Genomic DNA, 19854 nt, shown 5'->3' with positions numbered 1-19854 from the left:
ACCTCTTATTCACTTTTGTTATGAATCACATATTATATTAAGAAATAAAAAGTTGTAATAATACCTATGTCCGTGAAGGCACTGCTCCAAGACCCACTATCAGCTTAACACAATATTCTGACTGCTCTCAGACAAATAGAGGCTGCTTTGTTTTCCTACGCTGTTACGACTCACATCAGATTACGAGTAGGACCATACCTGTACCAAGTGAAAGTTTCCTAATAATCCCCCAGCACCAAATCGAATAGGTTTGGTTACTTTGTTTGGCTGTTTGCGGTAAATAGTATGCAACGATTCTTTTTATTATATACCTTTTTCCTGTTTGCCGTGGGGCTAACCGTTCGTAATTCCTATGTTAAAGGACAATCAGCAACTGCCTTCTTCTCCCTAACGCTTTATTCTCTGCTTCTGATTTTCCGTAAGCATGAATGACTCCAACACAATACGGTAAATTCGGCAATGAACAATCGACAACACTGACGTTTACTGCCATTTTAAAATTCAATCTGTACACACAAATGAGAAACAACCAGATACGTTTTATCACCAGACTTGCGGCGATTTCCTGTCCACACGCTCCAAGCAATTTATGCAGATATGATTTGAACCCACACATTTGAACAATTTCGCTCACATCTTCAACTCCATGCATTCATACCTGCGCAAATCTCCTTTTCACACGCATCGTTCTGCCTGCGCATATGCGATGTGAGGATATTCGCGCAAACAGTTTGTTGCGTGTGGACGTGCCTGTAGATAACCGCTTTTCTGTTCATCCCAGAGACAACTTACACTGCTAATGTACCCAAAGATTGCTGTAGTCATACGTTTTTGTTTGCATCGTTACATCTTTGGTATGTTTACAAACTTATAACACGTGGGTAGTATTGTTGTGGGTGAGAATCGACATGGGCACCATGGAAAAAGAATGTGAATTAATTGTGAGTCGGAAAGGTGGTGGTAGTGTAATCGATCGCCAGCCCGTATTTTCGAAAGATGGACGGTAAGAAAATTGTATGTTTGTTTGATAGGTTACTCGTAACATACCCTGTGCCATCAGTCCTTCGAATGTAACATCGACGGTTTCATACCGAAATTAGATATGTCTCAATCAGTTATCAAGCAGTGTTCACATGCCGCTATAAAGTTATGTATTGGATAAGGAACAAATATTGCCAGCGTGGCATATAGACGTCGATATGCAGCAAAGATCAGCCTGTCATCACAACCATGGAAGATAGCTTTCACTATCATACGCTGAGCTACGTTCCGCCCTGTCTTTGCAGGAATTATTGAAATCCTTTTACACGTAGTAGTTGTTACTTTATTAGTGTTCTGTATGCATGAAACTGGCACATCGATCAGAGTGAATGGAATTTATAAATTATGTTTCATGTTTGTGATGTCATGATATTCTTGTCGGCCTATTTCCTGCTTACTATTGGAATGTGAAAGGAACGCACACGTTATTATTGTTTCCAGAATGAGTTTTGCACTCTGTATGACAGTGCGCGCTGTTTTGAAATTTCGTGGTGGATTAAACTGTGCCGCACCAGGGTTGGAATCTCGGTCAGGCATACAATTTTAATTTGACAGGAAGTTTCAGTATTGTTGTTGTATTATCTTATTTTTCATAATACACATTATAATACAGGGTAGGCCTATAACAAGTCTACTTCAGGCTACTTTCAGCTTCATGGGAAGTATATTTGGTGACTAAGTGATAAATGTGATTTTTGCAGAAGAATCCCAGATAGCACAGTAAGCCGGTTCCAAACTTGTTTCCAGATGTAAAGTTCAAGTGTCTAAGCTTGATCAAAGCTGGAATATTCAGGCCTGTTAGTTGGATTCAAGCTTGAAATAAACATCAAAGTTGGCAGAGTTCAAGCTATATTTCAAGCTTGACTTATCAAGTTTGGCTCCAGCTGTATCTACACACGTGGAACACAGCCTGGTATTTACTGCTTGTTTTAAGCTATATAATTATTAATCTGAATTTATTGAACCTAATTAATTAAATAAATATCAGAATGGAAATGGTGTGAAAAAAATTATTAAGACATGTATGTTTAAAATTTTTTATTTTCAAAGTGTTTAAAATTGTTTTATTTTAAAATTTAATTATTCTGAAGCCCCTCCGGCCCCAGCACACAGACCAGAGCAGGATCAAATATCGCTGACTTCTGCCGGTATAATGATCCTGTAACAGATAAAAGAAAATGTTAGCCATACCTAAACATAAAAAATGTAAAAAGTTGAAACTGATCAACCTAAATATAATTTATGCCCCAGATTAACAAAATAACTTCAAACTCACTGATGTAGTAAGAATCATTAACTAGTATAAACGTCACTGAGTAAGCAGCTGCTTCTGGTGGCTTCATTCCAAAGAGTTTTAAAGTAATTTGAAATAACTTTTTGTTTGAAATTTTTAAAGTAAATATGACATTTGGGTAATTTTGCGATGACTTCATGAAGAAGCCACACATCACTATTTCTAACAGTTTCAGGGCCATTTAATCTGAATTATAAAGAAACAATTACTTGAAATCACATACACCTCATACTGTAAGCTTATAAGGAAACTACTGTTTAGAACAATGTAGACTTTTATTCTATCCACAATTATTTCTTGGTGGAATAAAACTGAATCAAAATGAAATAAAAGATGAAATCGAAATGAACTTAAGAAATTACCAGTTCAGTGGAAGTGAAATGTAAAAGAACAAAAAAAGGCGAGATTTTAAATAAGTAAAATAACATTAAATTTTAATTTATTGGTGCCATGTACTAGAGAGCTAGTTTAAAATGACCTCTTTTTGCTGAACAACTTGTAATATGTATTCTTAGCTTTCACTTTCATCCAGGCTCAATTTTTCTACGTAAAAGAATATGATATTTCTTTATGTTATGTAATAATATTTAACATTTGTAATATTAATGTACCACTAGAGAAAAATGCACTAACATACCTGTAATACACTATATATCCTCTTCAGACCCGGTGTAGCAGTAAGGCAGGAGACGCCACACACTTACCGAACTATTTTCCAGTGTAAAACAAACTTCACAACAGTCAACAATCATTAACGCGTGTCACAAAGGTAAAATGGCCGTAAACCTAGCAGAGTCAGTGCAAGGCTTATAAACGCTTGTGGCGCTTCCTGTGGACGTCTATGGAAGCTATGCTGCGCGCACATCTGCTGTACAGCCTTCCAGGGAAATTACAGTTTATTTCAAGCTTGGGAAAATTATTTTAATTCAAGCTAAATTTTTGCAGTTTGATGTAAACTGTGTAACAGGTTGATTTTTCAATCGTGAATTTTCAACTGAACCTAAACTCAATATCCACCTTGAAATAAGCTTGAGTGCTAGCTGGGATGGGTTGTTATGAACAGCACTATGTTGTATTTTGCAGTTGTTGCTACATTCTAGTCAGATCAAGTTATGTGGTATAGGCACCAATGACACAGGGATGGTATCAGTTAACATTCCACATTTGTTTTGTGAAATGAAGAAACCACACAACTGTTGATGAATCAATAATCTTTTTTGCATTGTTGTTGTTGTGGTCTTCAGTCCTGAGACTGGTTTGATGCAGCTCTCCATGCTACTCTATCCTGTGCAAGCTTCTTCATCTCCCAGTACCTACTGCAACCTACATCCTTCTGAATCTGCTTAGTGTATTGATCTCTTGGTCTCCCTCTACGATTTTTACCCTCCACTTGGGCCACAGTCTTATTTTCCAGTGTGACCTCCTTTTGCAGTTGGATAAGGAGCTACGCGCCAACTTGGAGTGACGGGGTGTCCACTTCATCTGGCGTGTGCATAGAGGACTCAAAGATAACAGGGTTGCTAAAGATGCCTTCATCTTGGCTTTTGAGGGTGACTCGTTACCTGAAAAGGTCAAGGCGATGGTTTACTGTTGCGACGTGAAACCTTACGTCCCTCCTCCTATGCGGTGCTTCAAGTGCTGTACATTTGGCCACATGTCATCTCGCTGTAACTCCAGTGCCACATGCAGGGATTGTGGTTGTCCTCTGCACTCGAGCACTCCTCCCACTTGCCACTTGTGTTAACTGTGGGAAGCGCCACTCCCCCTGCTTGCCTGACTGCCCTGTTTTCCATAAGGAGTGGTGAATAATGGAAATGAAAACCCCAGACAGGCTCACCTATCACGATGCAAAGAGAAAATACGAACGCGTTCATCCTGTTCCAATGACTGCATCCTACGCTGCAACTGCAACTTTGTTGCCCCCATTGGCGATGGATGTCCCTGCCATTGTCAAACCTCCAGCAGGCCCTCAGGGCCCTCTGACTCTTCCCTCGTGTCGGTGATGGGGTCACTGCTTCTTCCGTTGCTCCCAAGGTACTTCCCTTTGGAGACCAACCACCCCCCCCCCCCCCCCCAAATTGACAGGGATATAGGAACCCCCCTGACCCGAGGTACACCAGCTTCCTCCAGCTTCTGTCACGCTAAAGAGTCCCTTGGAAGTCTATCTTCTAAGGCATCCTTCGGTGTGACAGCTGACATCAGTCATTGGCTCAAGGAGCCACGAGCAGCAGACCGAAGAATTTCCCGTTCTTCGTCTGTCCCTGACCCTCCTCCCGAGGCTCCCTCTCAGGTTGCTCCTAAGGAGCAACAGATGGAGGGGCAGACGAAGAAGAAGAAGAAGAAGAAAAAACGCTGTGTTGGAAGGGAAAGGTTCAGGTTCCCTCTGTGCCACCTGTTACAACCACCTCTCTGTTTGAGGACGATTTGCAGATTTTGGCGTCCCCCAATGACCTCGATCTCGCCTCTACCTCAGACGCAATGGTTCTCTATTCTGGCTCTCCTTTGGTGGCGGTAGATGACCCAGTGGCGTAAAATGCCTCGTTGGTCCCTTCACGCCGTTTTCGGCTGCGGACGATGTCATTCGGCAGTGGAATTGCAGCAGTTTTTTCCACCACCTTACTGAGCTCCGACAACTTTTCAGCCTTCACTCTTTCTTCTGCATTGCTCTCCAGTAAACTTGGCTTCCGGCATTGCGAACCCCCGCCCTCTGTGGCTATCGGGGTTATTATAAGAATCGGACAGCTTATGAGAGGGTATCTGGTGGAGTCTATGTCCTTAACTCTCTTTACAGCGAGTGTGTCCCTCTTCAAACACCGTTAGAGGCTGTTGCTGTTTGGATGTGGACACCTCAGGCTGTTACTGTCTGCAGTCTCTATCTTCCGCCGGATGGTGATGTCCAGCAGCATGTATTGGCTGCACTGATAGCCCAACTACTCCCACCTTTTCTGTTACTGGGTGACTTTAACGCCCATAACCCTTTGTGGGGTGGCTTGGTGGCAACAAGCCGTGGAACTGTCATTAAGCAAATGTTGGCACAGCTCGACCTTTCTCTTTTAAATAATGGTGCCTCCACACATTTCAGTGTGGCGCATGGCACATACTCAGCCATCAACCTTTCAGTCTGCAGCCCTGGCCTTCTACCGTTTGTCCGATGGAGTGTGCATGATGACTTGTGCGGTAGCGACCACTTTCTGATCTTTCTGTCACTACCACAGTGTCACTCTTCTGCATGCCTCCCCAGATGGGCTTTGACTAAGGGTGACTGGGACTCATTCGCCTCCATTGCCACTATTGAGCCTCTTTCTCATGATGCCATTGATGTGGTGGTTCACATGATAACCACTGGCATCATTTCTGCAGCAGAATCTGCATTTCCCTCTTCCTCCGGGTACCCTCAGCGGAGGACTGTGCTTTGGTGGTTGCCGGAGAATGCTGCGGTGGTTAGAGATCGCTGGCGGGTCCTTCAACGTCGTAAGTGGCACCCATCACTGGAACACATCCTTACCTTTAAGTGGCTCCATGCCCGCACTCGATGACTTATTCGCCATCGGAAGCAGGAGTGCTGTGAAAGGTATGTCTCCACCATTGGCATCCGTACCTCTCCATTGCAGGTTTGGGCCAGGATTAGGTGACTCTATGGATATCAGACCCCATCAGCGTACCTGGTCTTTCCCTGAATGAAGCAGACTGTACTGACTCTGACACGATTGCGGAACTCTTAGCAGAGCATTATGCTCATAGTTCTGCTTCTATGAATTACCCGTTGGCCTTCCGCTCCCTGAAAGAGCGGTTGGAATGTCGGAGCCTTTCATTCCATATGCGCCACCCCTAATCGTACAATGCGCCATTAAGTGAGTGGTAATTCCAAAGTGCGCTTGCCCTGATACGGCTCCTGGGCCGGATCACATCCACTATCAGATGCTCTAACACCTCTCGGTGCACTGCCAGTGACGACACCTAGACCTTTTCAACCATATCTGGGTTGAGGGTGAGTTCCCATCTCAGTGGCGGAAAAGCATTATCATACCAGTGTTGAAGCCTGGCAAGAACCAACTGGAGGTGGACAGCTACCGCCCCATTAGCCTCACCAACGTTCTGTGCAAGTTGGTGGAGTGTATGGTGAGCCAGAGGGTGAGTTGGCTCCTTGAGTCTTGGGGGCATCTGCCACTGTTTAAGGGTGGGTTCCGTAAGGGTCGCTCTGCCACCGATAATCTTGTCTGCCTGGAGTCTGTCATCTGTACGGGCTTTGCCCACCATCAGCATCTGGTTGCCATCTTTTTTTGACATGTAGAAGCCATACGTTACCACATGGCGACATCACATCCTCACCACGCTTCATGGGTGGGGTCTTAGGGGCCAAAGACTACTGGCCGCTTATGCTGCACATGTTTGTAGCTTTCCTGGGCATCCAAATTACTGTATCCTGTTCCCCAATTTGGTCGTCCATCATCCCGAACAGTGGCCCTGGTGAGGGTGTCCGATTGCGATTCGCGTCCAGTCTCTTCTGTCTGGGTTTGAGGTTTTCCCTCTCCCACCTCTTTTCTGGGCCCATATATGTCTATCCCCGTGTTGTGTGTCCCGCCCATGTCTTCAGCTGGATTTGGCACGAGCCCGAAAGACTCAGTCCTTCCTGAGGCCCTCCGCTGATGCTTTCTTTCCATCCTTGCCGCGTTTCCCGGCTCTGCTGTACTCTATACTGACGATTTGATGGTTGCTAGTCGAGCTGGGTATGCTTTTACTCTTGGGAACAATCTGAACAATGCTCATTGCTGGATGGCTGCAGTGTTTTCACTGCAGAGCTCGTTGCCATTTCTCGCGTCCTAGAGTATATCCACTCCTGCTCAGGTGAGTCCTTCATTATCTGTAGTGATTCCCTGGCTGGTTTACGAGCTATCAACCAGTGTTTTCCTCACTCTCATCTGGTGATGGCTATCCAGGAGTCCCTCCATACTATTCCCTGTTGTGCCCGCTCCGTGGTCCTTGTGTGGACCCCAGGTCATGTCGGCATCCCAGGTAATGAACATGTTGACATGTTGACAAACAGGCTATCAGCGTACCTGCCCTGGAGATTGGCCTTTCGGAGTGTGATCTCCAGTCAGTTTTGCGGCAGAAGGTTCTTGGCACCTGGGGTGATGAATTGTGCACACTGCCTTCACCCAACAAACTTTGAATCGTCAAGGAGACTCCCGGTGTTTGGCACTCCTCCTTGCAGGCCTCTCGCAAGGACTCCATTGTCCTCTGCCGGCTATGTATTGGCCACACCTGGCTGATGCACGGTTATTTATTGCACCGCAAGGACCCACCTGTCTGTTGCTGTGGTTCAGCGTTGACAGTGGTCCACATTTTGTTGGACTGTCCGCTTTTAACTATGCTCAGACAGACGTTTGCGCTGCCTGATACACTCCCTGCACTTTTAACAGATGACACTGCAATGGCAGGCTTCATTTTGAGTTTTATTAGAGCTGGGGGCTTTTATCACTCGATCTGAGGGTTTGTCTCTCTTTTTTGTGTTGAATCTGGCCTTTGGCCTACGGTTTTAGATTGGAGTTTTTAGTGTGTCTCTTGGTGGTTGGCATTTCCTTTTTTTTTCCATGGTCGGCCAACCACTGTAACACTCTGTGTGTTTTTAATTCCTCTTTTCTGGTCTTTGTCTATGTCTGTCTTGTTCTGTGTTGTCCCATGTCATCTCCGTTGCTTGTTTTTGTTCCGATAAGAAATGCAGTGGGACTGGTGATTTATTACTGGGTAGGTCTTATTCTGGTAGGATGGAGCCTGCCACAGAAAAGTGTTGTAGGACCAATACTGTTGAAAATATGTAATTTAAAGTATTACTATATGAGACATCAACAGTGTAAAACTTGTGCAAAATAATAATTTGAGATACACTTCATGTCCAAATCTCTTTTGTTTCACCTGAAACTTTAATCTTAAATACACTGAATAGACAGCATTTACATCACTACAGCTAGGAAGAATATCATGTGTAAGTGTACAATAATTTTGATGGCTAATGTTTAATAACTGCAGTAGTGTAATTTTGCATTAACGATCTTTACCCCAACCAGGGCTTCAGAGTGCAGATTCTCTGTTGCTTTATCACCAACCAACAAATCTTCTGAAACGTAAGCTAAATTTAATTTCATATAGAATAAAATAGTGTGAGAAATTTCCTTTTCCATAAACTTCTGACCTAGGCTTTTGTTGTTGCTTAAATACAGCAGTGTGTTTCCTTACGCTTAATGACTCATTTCAGATTAAATCAAATGCCATTTCACATTATTCTTGATAATGCAAGTGTGAATGTCTCTTCTCAATTGATTCTAGCTATGGAGTTTTTTTAATATCATGTGTCCCCTCTCCCCCATAGAATTTCACTATTGAAGCTGCTTTCTTTCTGTTATGAAAGGCACGAAATAAAGAGTACGATACATTTTATGATCATCATCGTCTCTGGCTTATAGGAAATGTGAAAAATACCTACTTATATCCTATAGATTGAAAGCTCTGTGTTTTAGCTTCTCCTAGGACTGAAATGGCAACTTTTGAGTTCATACTTTGGTAACTCGGAGGGGCCAATTGAACCTATCGACACCAGATGTTGTTGTGTGTGATATTGTACATGTGCAAACAGAAAGAAAACAAAAACCTGACAACAATTTTGTGTCTCTTTATTATATTTTGGAATGTGGATCGTGTATGACAGACTGATCTGTAGCATAATCCAAGGTATAGGTTAGATTGAGATGGGACTGTGTGATTGTGAGTTGACAAAGCAAAGAAGTGTGAATACGAAATCTTAGTTGTAGTGAAATACTGAACAATAGCATAGCCTGTGATCTGGGTTAGGTTGAAGGTTGACCATTTGATAATGAGTTGTCAAAGCAACATTGAAGGTTTCAATTAATATCACAAAGTTAATGTCAATTGAACCTGATAATGTCAGATTCCACTCCTCATAGGTTGGGTGTACTACTTGTTGGTGTAAATAGGAGACAGATAAACAAATAAGCATGGCGAGGGGGGGGGGGGGCAGTTCTCTTGTCCAGTCAGCAACTGAAATGATGGGAAGCTGCTACTTGTGTACACTGACATGATGTTAAACCTGAAGCTTCCTTCCTTCCTTATTTGTGTACACAAATTATAAATATTTGAATGGTTTGTATTGGTTGCAAACCTTCCCCAGGAACTTATGTCACACTGACAGAACTGTTGAACATTGGTTTGGCGAAGATAAATGATGGGATATTTATGTGCTAAGAGTATGCTGCTGGAAGTGTAGAGGAACAAAATAAGTCTCAGTGTTAGCATACACTTTGCCAATAAGTGTTGTCAACTCTGTTTGTCAACATTTCCTGGTTGCTTCAATATTATGAAAAAGGTAAGAATACCACCCACTGTAAACATTACACTCTGAGTTGCAGACATACACTATAAAGAGACTGTTACATGTAAGCTTTTGGCCAAAGCCTTCTACAGAAAAGAAAAATACACACACACCTTCACACAAGCAAATCACACACAAATATGACGTCTGTCCCTGCCAATTCCGGCCAGAATTCAACAGAAACGTGTCAAACTGGAGCAACAATCTGGAATGTGGTGGAAACTGGGAGGGATACCAAGGTATAGGTGGGGCAAGAGGAATCAGCGCTGCCTGGCAGAGCATGCAGGGACTAGAAGTGCCAGGCCTCTAGTCACTGCAAGCTCTGCCAGCCAGCACTGATTGCTCTTGCCCCACCCATACCCTGAACGCGCTAGCCGATTGCGCCACGGAGGCCTTGACTTTGGCTCACTTGTGCTCTGTATATCAACGCAATTCGTATATCTTCTGCAGGAATCTCGCAGAATGGTAGCATCTGTTTGCGCCTCTTCACATGGATAACGTGCATGCACACTGTAGCCTGGTATCCCTCTCAGTTCCCCACCCCATTCCAGATTGTTGCTCTCATTTGACACATTTCTGTGCGAATGTGTTTGCATTTCTCTTTTCTGAAGATAACTTTGGATAAAAGCTTGTATGTAACAGTCATTTTGTCATGCCTCTCTGCAACTTAAAAGTTTGTCTAACTTTGACTCGTTGCTACAATGTTATGAAAAAGATAAGAGTGCTTTCCGCTGTAAACAGAACCCATTGAGTTGCAGACAGGCACAACGAAGAGGCCGTTACATATAAACTTTCGGCCAAAACCTTCTTCACAAAAGAAAATCACACACACATTCACACAAGCAAGCACCACCCTCCCCTCTTCATAGACACAGATATGGCTGCTATCTCTACTCTTTACGGTGAGTAGCAATCTATCCTTTTCATAATATTGTTGATATTTCTGAATTGCTAGACAGCTTTGACAAATGGTGTGTTAGAATCTTCTCTGCGTATGTATATGAAGTATTTCATGAAACATTTAAGCACAAGTGACCTGTTCTGCATCATAGTGAGAGTTTGCACCTATGATACATTGAACATGCAAATAACTGAACTAACTCTGGTGAGTAATAAAATGTACATTACCTTGTGAATGTTGCAGTTCTTCTTTCTGCGTTTGCTAAGAAAATTGGAGAGGAATTCCGCCATATGCAAGACCCTTTGTAGTTTTGTTTTCACCCAGACGTGATTCAGCACTTTTTCTACTACCTTCAGTGGGTTTATTTGCTTATTTTTCTCCTGATAAAATTGTTACTTGTTAACCTTTAAGGAAACTTTTGGTACAAAACATTTACATTTGTGAAATAAGTGATGGACAAATAAACCATTTAGTTATTTTTTTATTATTATTTATTGTTGTCAAATATTTTTACATTGGTTTGCATGCAGTACAGACTTAAGTTGAGGCATTCTCTTTTAATTTACAATATGTCTAAAGTTTCTGGTTTTATAGTGCACTGGGAAATAGCGTGTATGTCCTTGTTTGTTTGAGCTGTTGATTAGCTATTGGCCATCGCCGCTGACCATAGCATGGTTAAAGCAGGCACAGCATACACTGGACAAAAACATTGTCTTATACGTCAATGGACTGGATGTCAACAGTGTCATAACTAGTACCACAGCATCTACTTCTCAGGCAGGTGTCTTTAGTCAAGGAGCATTCTGATGATAGCTCATTGATGTATAACCAGCTGACATGGCTGGAAACCCAAAAAGATTTTATTCAGTCACATCATGTAGAGACAACTCATTCATACAATGCTGGAGTAGTACATTGGTGACATTCTCCCTGAAACATAATTGCATGGGATTGTCAATATTCTCCATTCTTTGAAAACTGTCTTTGTTGCTGCGTTAGGTGGAAATGAAACTGGTTTCCACATTTGTTTTTCTCATAACTTTAGTGGTGCATAAGTAAGGAGAAGGCTGCATTATGCCTTGTGTGTAGAGTTATGGAGAAGACTTTGCAGTGTCACCAGTGTGCTCTTTGTCTTTGTCCCTGTGCCCCACACTCCATGGCCTTTTAACTGCCAAAACTAGGCTGAGTCTCACCATTGGCCACTGTTTGTGCTTCTGACTCTGCTTGGAAAAATTCATAGGTTTGGAAAACTCTCATTGTTTCTTAATTACTGTTATGTGGGTGGCATCTGTTCGTTTGGACATTCATGATTCCATGGTATGAGATGGAAGACAAATACTGTCACACTATTATGAAAAGGAAAGTTGCTACTCACCATAAAGCTTTCGCCAGCAAGGCATTCGTAAAAAAATTCCGCCCCCCCCCCCCACACACACACACTCACGACTGCCGTATCTGACAACTGAAGCCACACTGCCACTGCCGCTGCCATACTGACAGTGTGGCTTTAGTTGCCAAAGACTGCAGTCATGTGTTTGTGAGTTGTGTGTGTGGGTGTGTCATTTAGTTTTGAAGAAGGCTTTGCTGGCCCAAAGCTTATTCGTGACAGTCTTTTTGTTGTGCGTATCTGTGACTCAACATCTTTCCTGTGTGGTTAGTAGCAACTTTCCTTTTCATAATATTGTTACATTCCATCCCGCATTTTCCATTGTTTGAAATACTGACGTCAGCTGCATGAAGGTACTGGAATAATTCATTAGTGACATGTGAAAATTTGTGCCAGACCAGGACATGAACCTGGATTTTTCACTTTATGAGAATTTGTAGTTGACATGAAGTGTGCTCAGATAGCCAAAGAGGTTTGAGCCCCAGTCTGCCACAAATTTTCACTTGTGGCCATTAAATTTTTTCAGTGCCCTCATGCGGCTGACATTGGTATTTCTCTTTCATCATGAAAAATGATGCTGAATGTTCCGCGCACACTCAGAAGTGCGTTCTTCAAACAGTCATAGCAGAATGATGCCGATTGGTTGTTATGTGGTACAGTGCGCCTTGTTACTGCACATCACCTGTCACCTTACACCTTACATTTATACCACTATAATAATCTCTTATGTTTGGCTCCTAGAGAGGAATGCCGTACAAAATGACTGAGTTGACAGCAGAATGCACATTTCTCATTGTTACTATCCGACACCTTTGACTGAGCGCTCTAAATAGCAGAGTCTACATTTTTGCTCAACATTTTCTCTCAGTGGCTATTCAGCTGTGTTGTGTTCTCTATCCACAGTCCAAAAAATGTAGAGAAGGTGAGCATTTCAAGAACACTGCTGACACTTCTCACACAATTGCATGCTGAGTCACGCCATCATCCAGCACGAAAGAACACTGTATTGTACATTGACGTTCCAACCTCTGGTCAACATTCCAGGAAAATGGATACAGTAATAAAAGCCTACTATTAGCTGTAAGGATACAGCAAATTCTAAGCACATAAGTGGTGAGAGAACAAGTCTGTGTTACTCACTCACCTTAAGTGGCAGATGTCAGCAAGTTTGTAGACAAGGCACTGTGACATTAATGCAGTATTTAAGAGTAGCCACAGGATTTGAGATCTGTTGAAGTCCCAACGGATTCTGTAGATGCTCCCCATATTGCAGGCATTTACAAAATTTGATACAATTATGGCAGTTGATGAAATTGGGAACTTGATGTGTAAATGTTGCACACGACTGGGACAAAACAGCACATCAGCAATAGCTGAGCACCACCTGGAGTGTGGCTGACCCATCAAGTCTGTGTAGTTGCCCTGCTGCCACAGACACTGCAGCAGAAAATAAGACATATTATTAAAATAATTAAAGTCCTAATGGCATGAACAGATAGAATGGCTACAATATACCAATGGCCTGGTTGTTATCAGTCACAGTTCATGAAGCTGCGTGAAGTTCCTCAAGACCCTGGTTGAACAGTATAGTTGAGCAGCTACTAGAGAACCACCATCTGGCATCAGCATCTTGATCCAAAAAACAGCAAGCCCTGGATGCAAACTGCCATTTCGCTGTTTCCTGCCAATCGTCTGCTAGAGTAGAACAGACTTCTACTGGTGGCTTAATATTTACATGAAGTCTTTGTTATTTTTCAAAGGAAATTGTTACTTACATCTATAACAAAAGAGGGTTATTTACAGTGCATTTCTGTTTGTCATCCAGATTTACAGTGAACTCTGTTGCTTGGCGTGCAGCTAACTGGAAATTTCAATCACTGAATCTAAATAATTAGATAATTTGTAAACATGACTAATGTAATTTTTTTGAAATTATCATTTGAATTGAAAGGGAATCCCAGTTTCCTGCTTCATTGAAGCACTTCGGAGTTCAAACTAATCTTCAGATTGAGGAGTTTTTTATGTTAGATGGGAGCCTGGTGAAGACCTTGGCACCAGAATACGTAAGTCGATTCTGAACCTTGCGCATAGAGGCAAAAAATGATTTTTTTTGTTTTGTACTGTGATTGTGCAGGCTTCAATTCAGCTGAAATTTATTGTTATTATTGTTGTTTTCTTCATTCTTGATACTAGTTTGATACAGCTGTCTATGCTAGTCTATCTGGTGCAAGTATCTTCATTATTGCATAACTACTACAACGTACGGCAATTTGTAACTGCTTGATGTGTTGAGCTGTGTCCTCCCTTTACAATTTTTACCTTCCATTACCAAATTGATGATTCGTTGGTGCCTCAGGATGTGTCCTATCAACCAATCCCTTCTTTCAACCAGGTTGTGCCATATATGTATTTTTTCCACAATTTGGTCTTGTATCTTCTCATTAGTTATTCAGTCTACCTCTCTTATTTTTCCTGATGATGATATCCCCCTGAGTAGTCCCTGCCTTGAGATCTGAACGGCTTACAGTTTTACCCGCGGAATAATTTACCATCATTATGCCATACAGTAGAACTGCATGACCTCAGGAGAAATAAAAGCTTTTGTTTCCCCTTGGTTTCAGCCATTCACAAAACCAGCATAAGAAAGTCATGTTGACTGTGTGTTACAAGGACAGATTAAGCATTCATCCAGGCTGTTGCCTCTGCAACTGTGTACAATACTGATGCCTGTCTTCAGGAATCACAGATTTGCCTGGCCTTTGCACAGAAACCCGTACTTTTGTGCTTACGGGTACTGTACAGCTTGCTGTATTATTGAGGCTCGGAAGTCATCCCATCTCATCAAGGTCTATGGCATATGAGGGTGATTTTTATTATCAGCAACAAATAATGATAAGGAATGAGTTTACAGCAGCTTGAGTGTAATAGTTTTAAGACCCTTAAAGAGGTCATGCAAGATATTTGATTAATGTTTGATTATCTGCTTTACATAATATTCTTGCTGCTTGCGTCTGCTGAATAAGAACTTTATTTGCTTCACACTCATTGCCCCAAAAGATATTCCATGCGACAACTGGGAATGAAAATGTACAAAATAAGCCAATACCTGTATATCTATGTCATGATGATAGGAGATACTTAAAACCCAAAGCATACCAAGCTGTACTTCACATTTATTTTATCTCATGTGTTGAATCCATTTAACTTATTATCGAACTGGACTACAAGAAAAGTTACTCAGAATGTTTCTCTTAGTGTATGACCATTGATGTCTGCTTCTGACACTAACAGGTCATTTTTGCTTGTTTGAAATTGCATAATACGAGTCATTAGGAGATTAAAGACTTAAACTGTGACCAAGTAGTAGACTGTATCTGGCAAGTTTAGTTTGGGCCCTTGATTTGTAGCTTATGTCACCAGCAAACATTACACTTTTTCAGCCATCATGTCAGTTCAGTACACCATTGGGGAAGAACAAGGATATACCAGACATAATAATGGGAGACTTCAACAGTCACAATGTGGCCTGGGGATGTACACAAACTAACAAAGATGGGGAACTAGTGGAACAGTGGGCTGAAAACAACAAGCTCCATTTGATCCATGATCCAAAACAGCCTCCATCATTCAACAGCGGCAGATGGAAAAGAGGCTATAATCCAGATCTATGTTTCACTAGCAATACTCTTGCAAGCATAATCCAAAAACTCGTATTGAATTCCATCCTAAAGTCCCAGCACCGGCCAGTACTCTGCAAAATCAACCCAGTGATACAACCAACAAAGTTTCCAGTTCGAAACAGATTTAATTTCCAAAAAGCTAACTGGGAAGCTTTCCCTAAAGGAGTAGACAACAAACTTTCATTTCTTCAACCTCTACCAGTAAACTACAGCAGTTTGTTAAAGCTTTAAAATACTGCGGAGAGACAAAAGAGAAATATGAAACGTATTGTGATCTCTATGACGCCAACCCATTCCCCCCCCCCCCCCCCCCCCCCCAGAAACAATGGAGGTGAGCAAAGAAGTCGTAACAACAATGATTGAAAATAGAAGACAGAAGTGGCAACACACTGTAGAAAGCATTAATATGACCCACAGTAGTCGGAAAGCATGGAGGCTGCTCAAAAAGCTAGATGGTATATTGCAGGTCAGGTACACCAGGCTTTGTTGGTGTTATAGCAAACCTAATAGCCTCCCAGTTGCTGAAAAACGGTAAAGCGGAACACAGACTGAAGAAAGGGCATATGAGAAAACTAAATACTTCCCAAGAAGAAAATAATGAAACACTCGATCACACATTTATATTATCAGAACTGAACGAAGCAATCAAAAGTTTAAAGATTGGTTAGGCCGCAGGCATAGATGATATTAAAAATGAACAGCTGATACATCTTGGTGTTTGCTCTAAATTGTGGCTGTTGGAGTTTGTGAACTGCTGTTGGGTAACTCGACGAATCCCTAAAATCTGCAGGCAGGCAAAAATAATTGCAATTCTTAAGCCTGGTAAGGACCTAGAAGATCCTAAGAGTTATCGGTTGATCTCTCTGTTGTGTACAACTTGCAAATCTAAACAGATTCAAAGGGCTGATTGAGGGCAAGACTAGCTACAGGGGTGGTGTTTATAGATTTGGCGGCAGCATATGATACCATCAACCTCAGAAATCTCATTGCGAAAGAGCAAAAAATAATAAAAAGCCCTCAGTTAACTGCTGTAAGCAAATCATTTGTATTTAACAGAAGATATTTTGTTGAATTCCAGGGTAACAAGAGCAGATGATGACTACAAAAAAAAAAAAAAAAAATGGGCTTCCCCAGGGCAGTGTTCTTGTCACCATGTTATTCAATATTTATACAAATGACCAACCTATTAGTCCCTGGTCAAGATCTTTCATTTATGCTGATGATAGGGCAATAGCAGTACAGGCATCAAACTATAAGGATATTGAGGAAATACTAGCTGAGACCCTGGAAAATCTCACCAACTGTTACAATAAAAATCAGTTGAAACCCAATCCAAGTAAGACCCAGACTTGCTTATTCCATCCAAACGACAGAGAGGCAAAGCGAGAACTGAATGTTTGGTGGAATGACACAAGATTAACACACTGCCCTTTCCCAGTGTACTTGGGAGTTACTCTTGATAGGACACATTGAGGGGAGCAGGGCAAAAGTCCAGCCACGGAATAACTTACTTGGCAAGATAACAACATCAAAATGGGGAGCTAATCCAAAAGTTTTATGCACCACCGCAATGGCACTCTTGTTACTCTGCTGCTGAGTTTGAAAGTCCTATTTGGGAGCGGTCATGCCACACAAACAAACTGGACACTGTCCTGAACCAGACGTGTAGACATATTACTGGCTGTCTTAAGCCAACAAGAGTAGAACACCTATACTCCATATCAGGAATTGCTCTGCCAAATGTCCGACGTTCAATGCAGAGCAGAACTGAATGAACAAAACAGGTTCAAGATCAATGTCATCCGCTACATGGGTCCCAAATGGTACCAAAGTGTCTTACGTCAAGAAGTATTTTCTCCACTCAGCCGAACAACTCACAGATTCACCAAAAACTTCTAGAAAAAGACTGTGGCATGAACAACAAGAATATCCCCACGATGCTGAGGAAGTGCTGGCACCAGGTGTGGAACTTGAGTGGCAGATAGGGAAATCCCTGAACAGGCTCCATTCAGGAATTGGCAGATGTAACTAAAATCTGCACAAGTGGGGAATTAGTGAAAGTGCTTTATGTCTGTGTGGGAACATCCAGACCATGAACCACCTCTTTCAATGTCCGTTAGTAAACCATCCAAGAGCATGCGCGGCCCAAGACCTGATGACATGCAGCGAAGTAGCAAGGGCATATGTGGACTTCTGGAAGAATGAGATATGAAGCGAAGACTGTATAATATTTTATTATACTGTATATAATGTTCCATGTATTTTATTTTATAAATTAGCATTGTAATATTGTAAATTTTATAGAGGACAAATTATAGAGAAGTTGTTTCTATTGCTCCCACTACCCCAATACATAAGAGGCAATTCAAAGCCCTCTATGAACTTTTATTGTTGCTTTTTATGTTAATTTTTTGGTTGCTGTTGCAGGATACTCTTTGTTGTCTGGGGGCCAGTCATCCGCTCATATAGTATTCAGACGGGTGAACTGATTGACAGCTATGAAGGATTGAAGTCAAGAGCAGTTGGTGTTGTGTTGAATCCAGACAATTCTGATCATATTGTTGCCTGTTCACAAACAGGTGAATTAATTGAATGGAACTGGAGGACTGCAGAACAAAAGCGAAAACTGGTGAGTGAAGAGAAGTCTGTGTGAGCATCACATGCTAGTGTTAAGGTTAATTTGACTAGCAGTGTTTATTCCTCTTAACTTCGAGCTATGTTTTTTTTTTTAATTTTTTTTTTAATTCCAGTAATTGTAATTTTTGTTTGTATAACCTGACTTTTATCAAGATGCTGTGCTTTTTATTGTCTCACTTACCTTTGCTGATGTACTAGTGGGACACATCCTCAATTTCAGAACAATAAATGTAAAATTTCTGGCTGGGAGAGGAAGACAAAAGCCAATTTTAATCAGAATGGCAATTGTGAAGGAAAGTTTCATCCCCCTTAACACCTCTGTTCAGTATGTCTTCATTTTCGTGTGGACAGTGTCAGATGTATGTGAAAAGTTCTTCTGCATAACTTCGGATATTATTATATAAACTGCACAATAATTCCCTGAGGTAGCTGCTCATCACCTTCAGGTGTGACTGTGTCTAACTGCTATGGCTTTTTGTGAGAGTGGGGCTATAACATCACTGCAGGAGATGTTGACATTTAGAACCTCCTGTTAGAGAAGCAAGTCATGGACTCCAAGTGCATGTCATCAGAAAGCCACAGACCACAGCGAATGCGCACGAGCAAGGTGTTGGTTCTCAGCTTAGCTATTCTGACTTTAATTTCCCATCAGTATTATCCCTCAGAATTCGTTTGTCTGCAGCTGATGTTTCTTTAGTGCCACCAGTGCTGGTTCCAGTGCTTTGCTGAGCTGAAAGCCTGTATTACTGTTAATGAAGTTGGTGGTTTTACATATTTCAGCTGCTTCTTTAGTGACAGACTCCCAATATGTGGAGGTGGACAAGAGGATCTCGGTCTCCCTGTAATTAATGCTGTCTCTAATATCAAATTGGTTGGGTGTGACACCTGCATTTATCACACCTCTCTTTTGTGGTGCAATATGTCTGACCAGTGTACAATTTTCCACACTGACAAGAGATCTAATATATTCCAAGTCTTCTTAGTCTTAGGTCAGCTTTTATAGAACCCAGTACTGTCTGTGCCTGCACTTCTGGATGGAATAGACATTTTATGTAGTGTTTCATGAAGCACCTGGCAGTCTTGAAAGGAACACAGCCAGTATAAGGCTGGAAAACCAGTATACTGGAGTTCTCTATTTCTACATGCTATGTCTCTACAAGCTATGTCTCTTAAAGCTTGGAGCACTTGTCTCTCCTTAGTGATGGTTGGGTGCGGGCATCACTGATGAGAGAAAAGTGCTTTAATATCTAAGAGCAGACACAGAAACAGTAATTTAACTGCTAACACGGGTAATGCCACTGCTTGCCTGCCTGCAGATCTTATCTTGGCAAGATGATGGATTTAATCCAGGATTCAGCATATTGTCAATCCAGAATGATCCAATGGAAGCAACACAATGAGAGACATCTTCTCTCAAAACCAAGAAGTTTCCTGACCTTCAGAAAAAGAGTTTCATACCACAAGACCAGATTCACCAAAACTTTGTGGCCCACCAAAGAAACGTAAAGCAGGAGTTTTGCTTTCCGCCAT

General features: G+C 41.8%; 1 protein-coding gene across 1 annotated transcript in view; it reads left to right on the top strand.

The window, feature by feature from the left end:
- Positions 1 to 844: 844 nt before the first annotated feature.
- The window catches only part of LOC126253555 (WD repeat-containing protein 75), a 201885-nt gene continuing 182875 nt past the window's right edge, over positions 845 to 19854 (top strand). The window contains exons 1-2 of the mRNA XM_049954963.1: positions 845 to 1003; positions 18115 to 18316. Of these exons, the coding sequence (XP_049810920.1) occupies positions 909 to 1003; positions 18115 to 18316 (297 nt within the window). The 5' untranslated portion in view covers positions 845 to 908. The remainder of the gene's footprint in view (positions 1004 to 18114; positions 18317 to 19854) is intronic.

The sequence above is a fragment of the Schistocerca nitens genome, chromosome 4 (genome assembly GCF_023898315.1).
Source record: "Schistocerca nitens isolate TAMUIC-IGC-003100 chromosome 4, iqSchNite1.1, whole genome shotgun sequence".
NCBI lineage: Eukaryota > Metazoa > Arthropoda > Insecta > Orthoptera > Acrididae > Schistocerca > Schistocerca nitens.
This window is presented reverse-complemented; position numbering and strand designations above follow the sequence as displayed.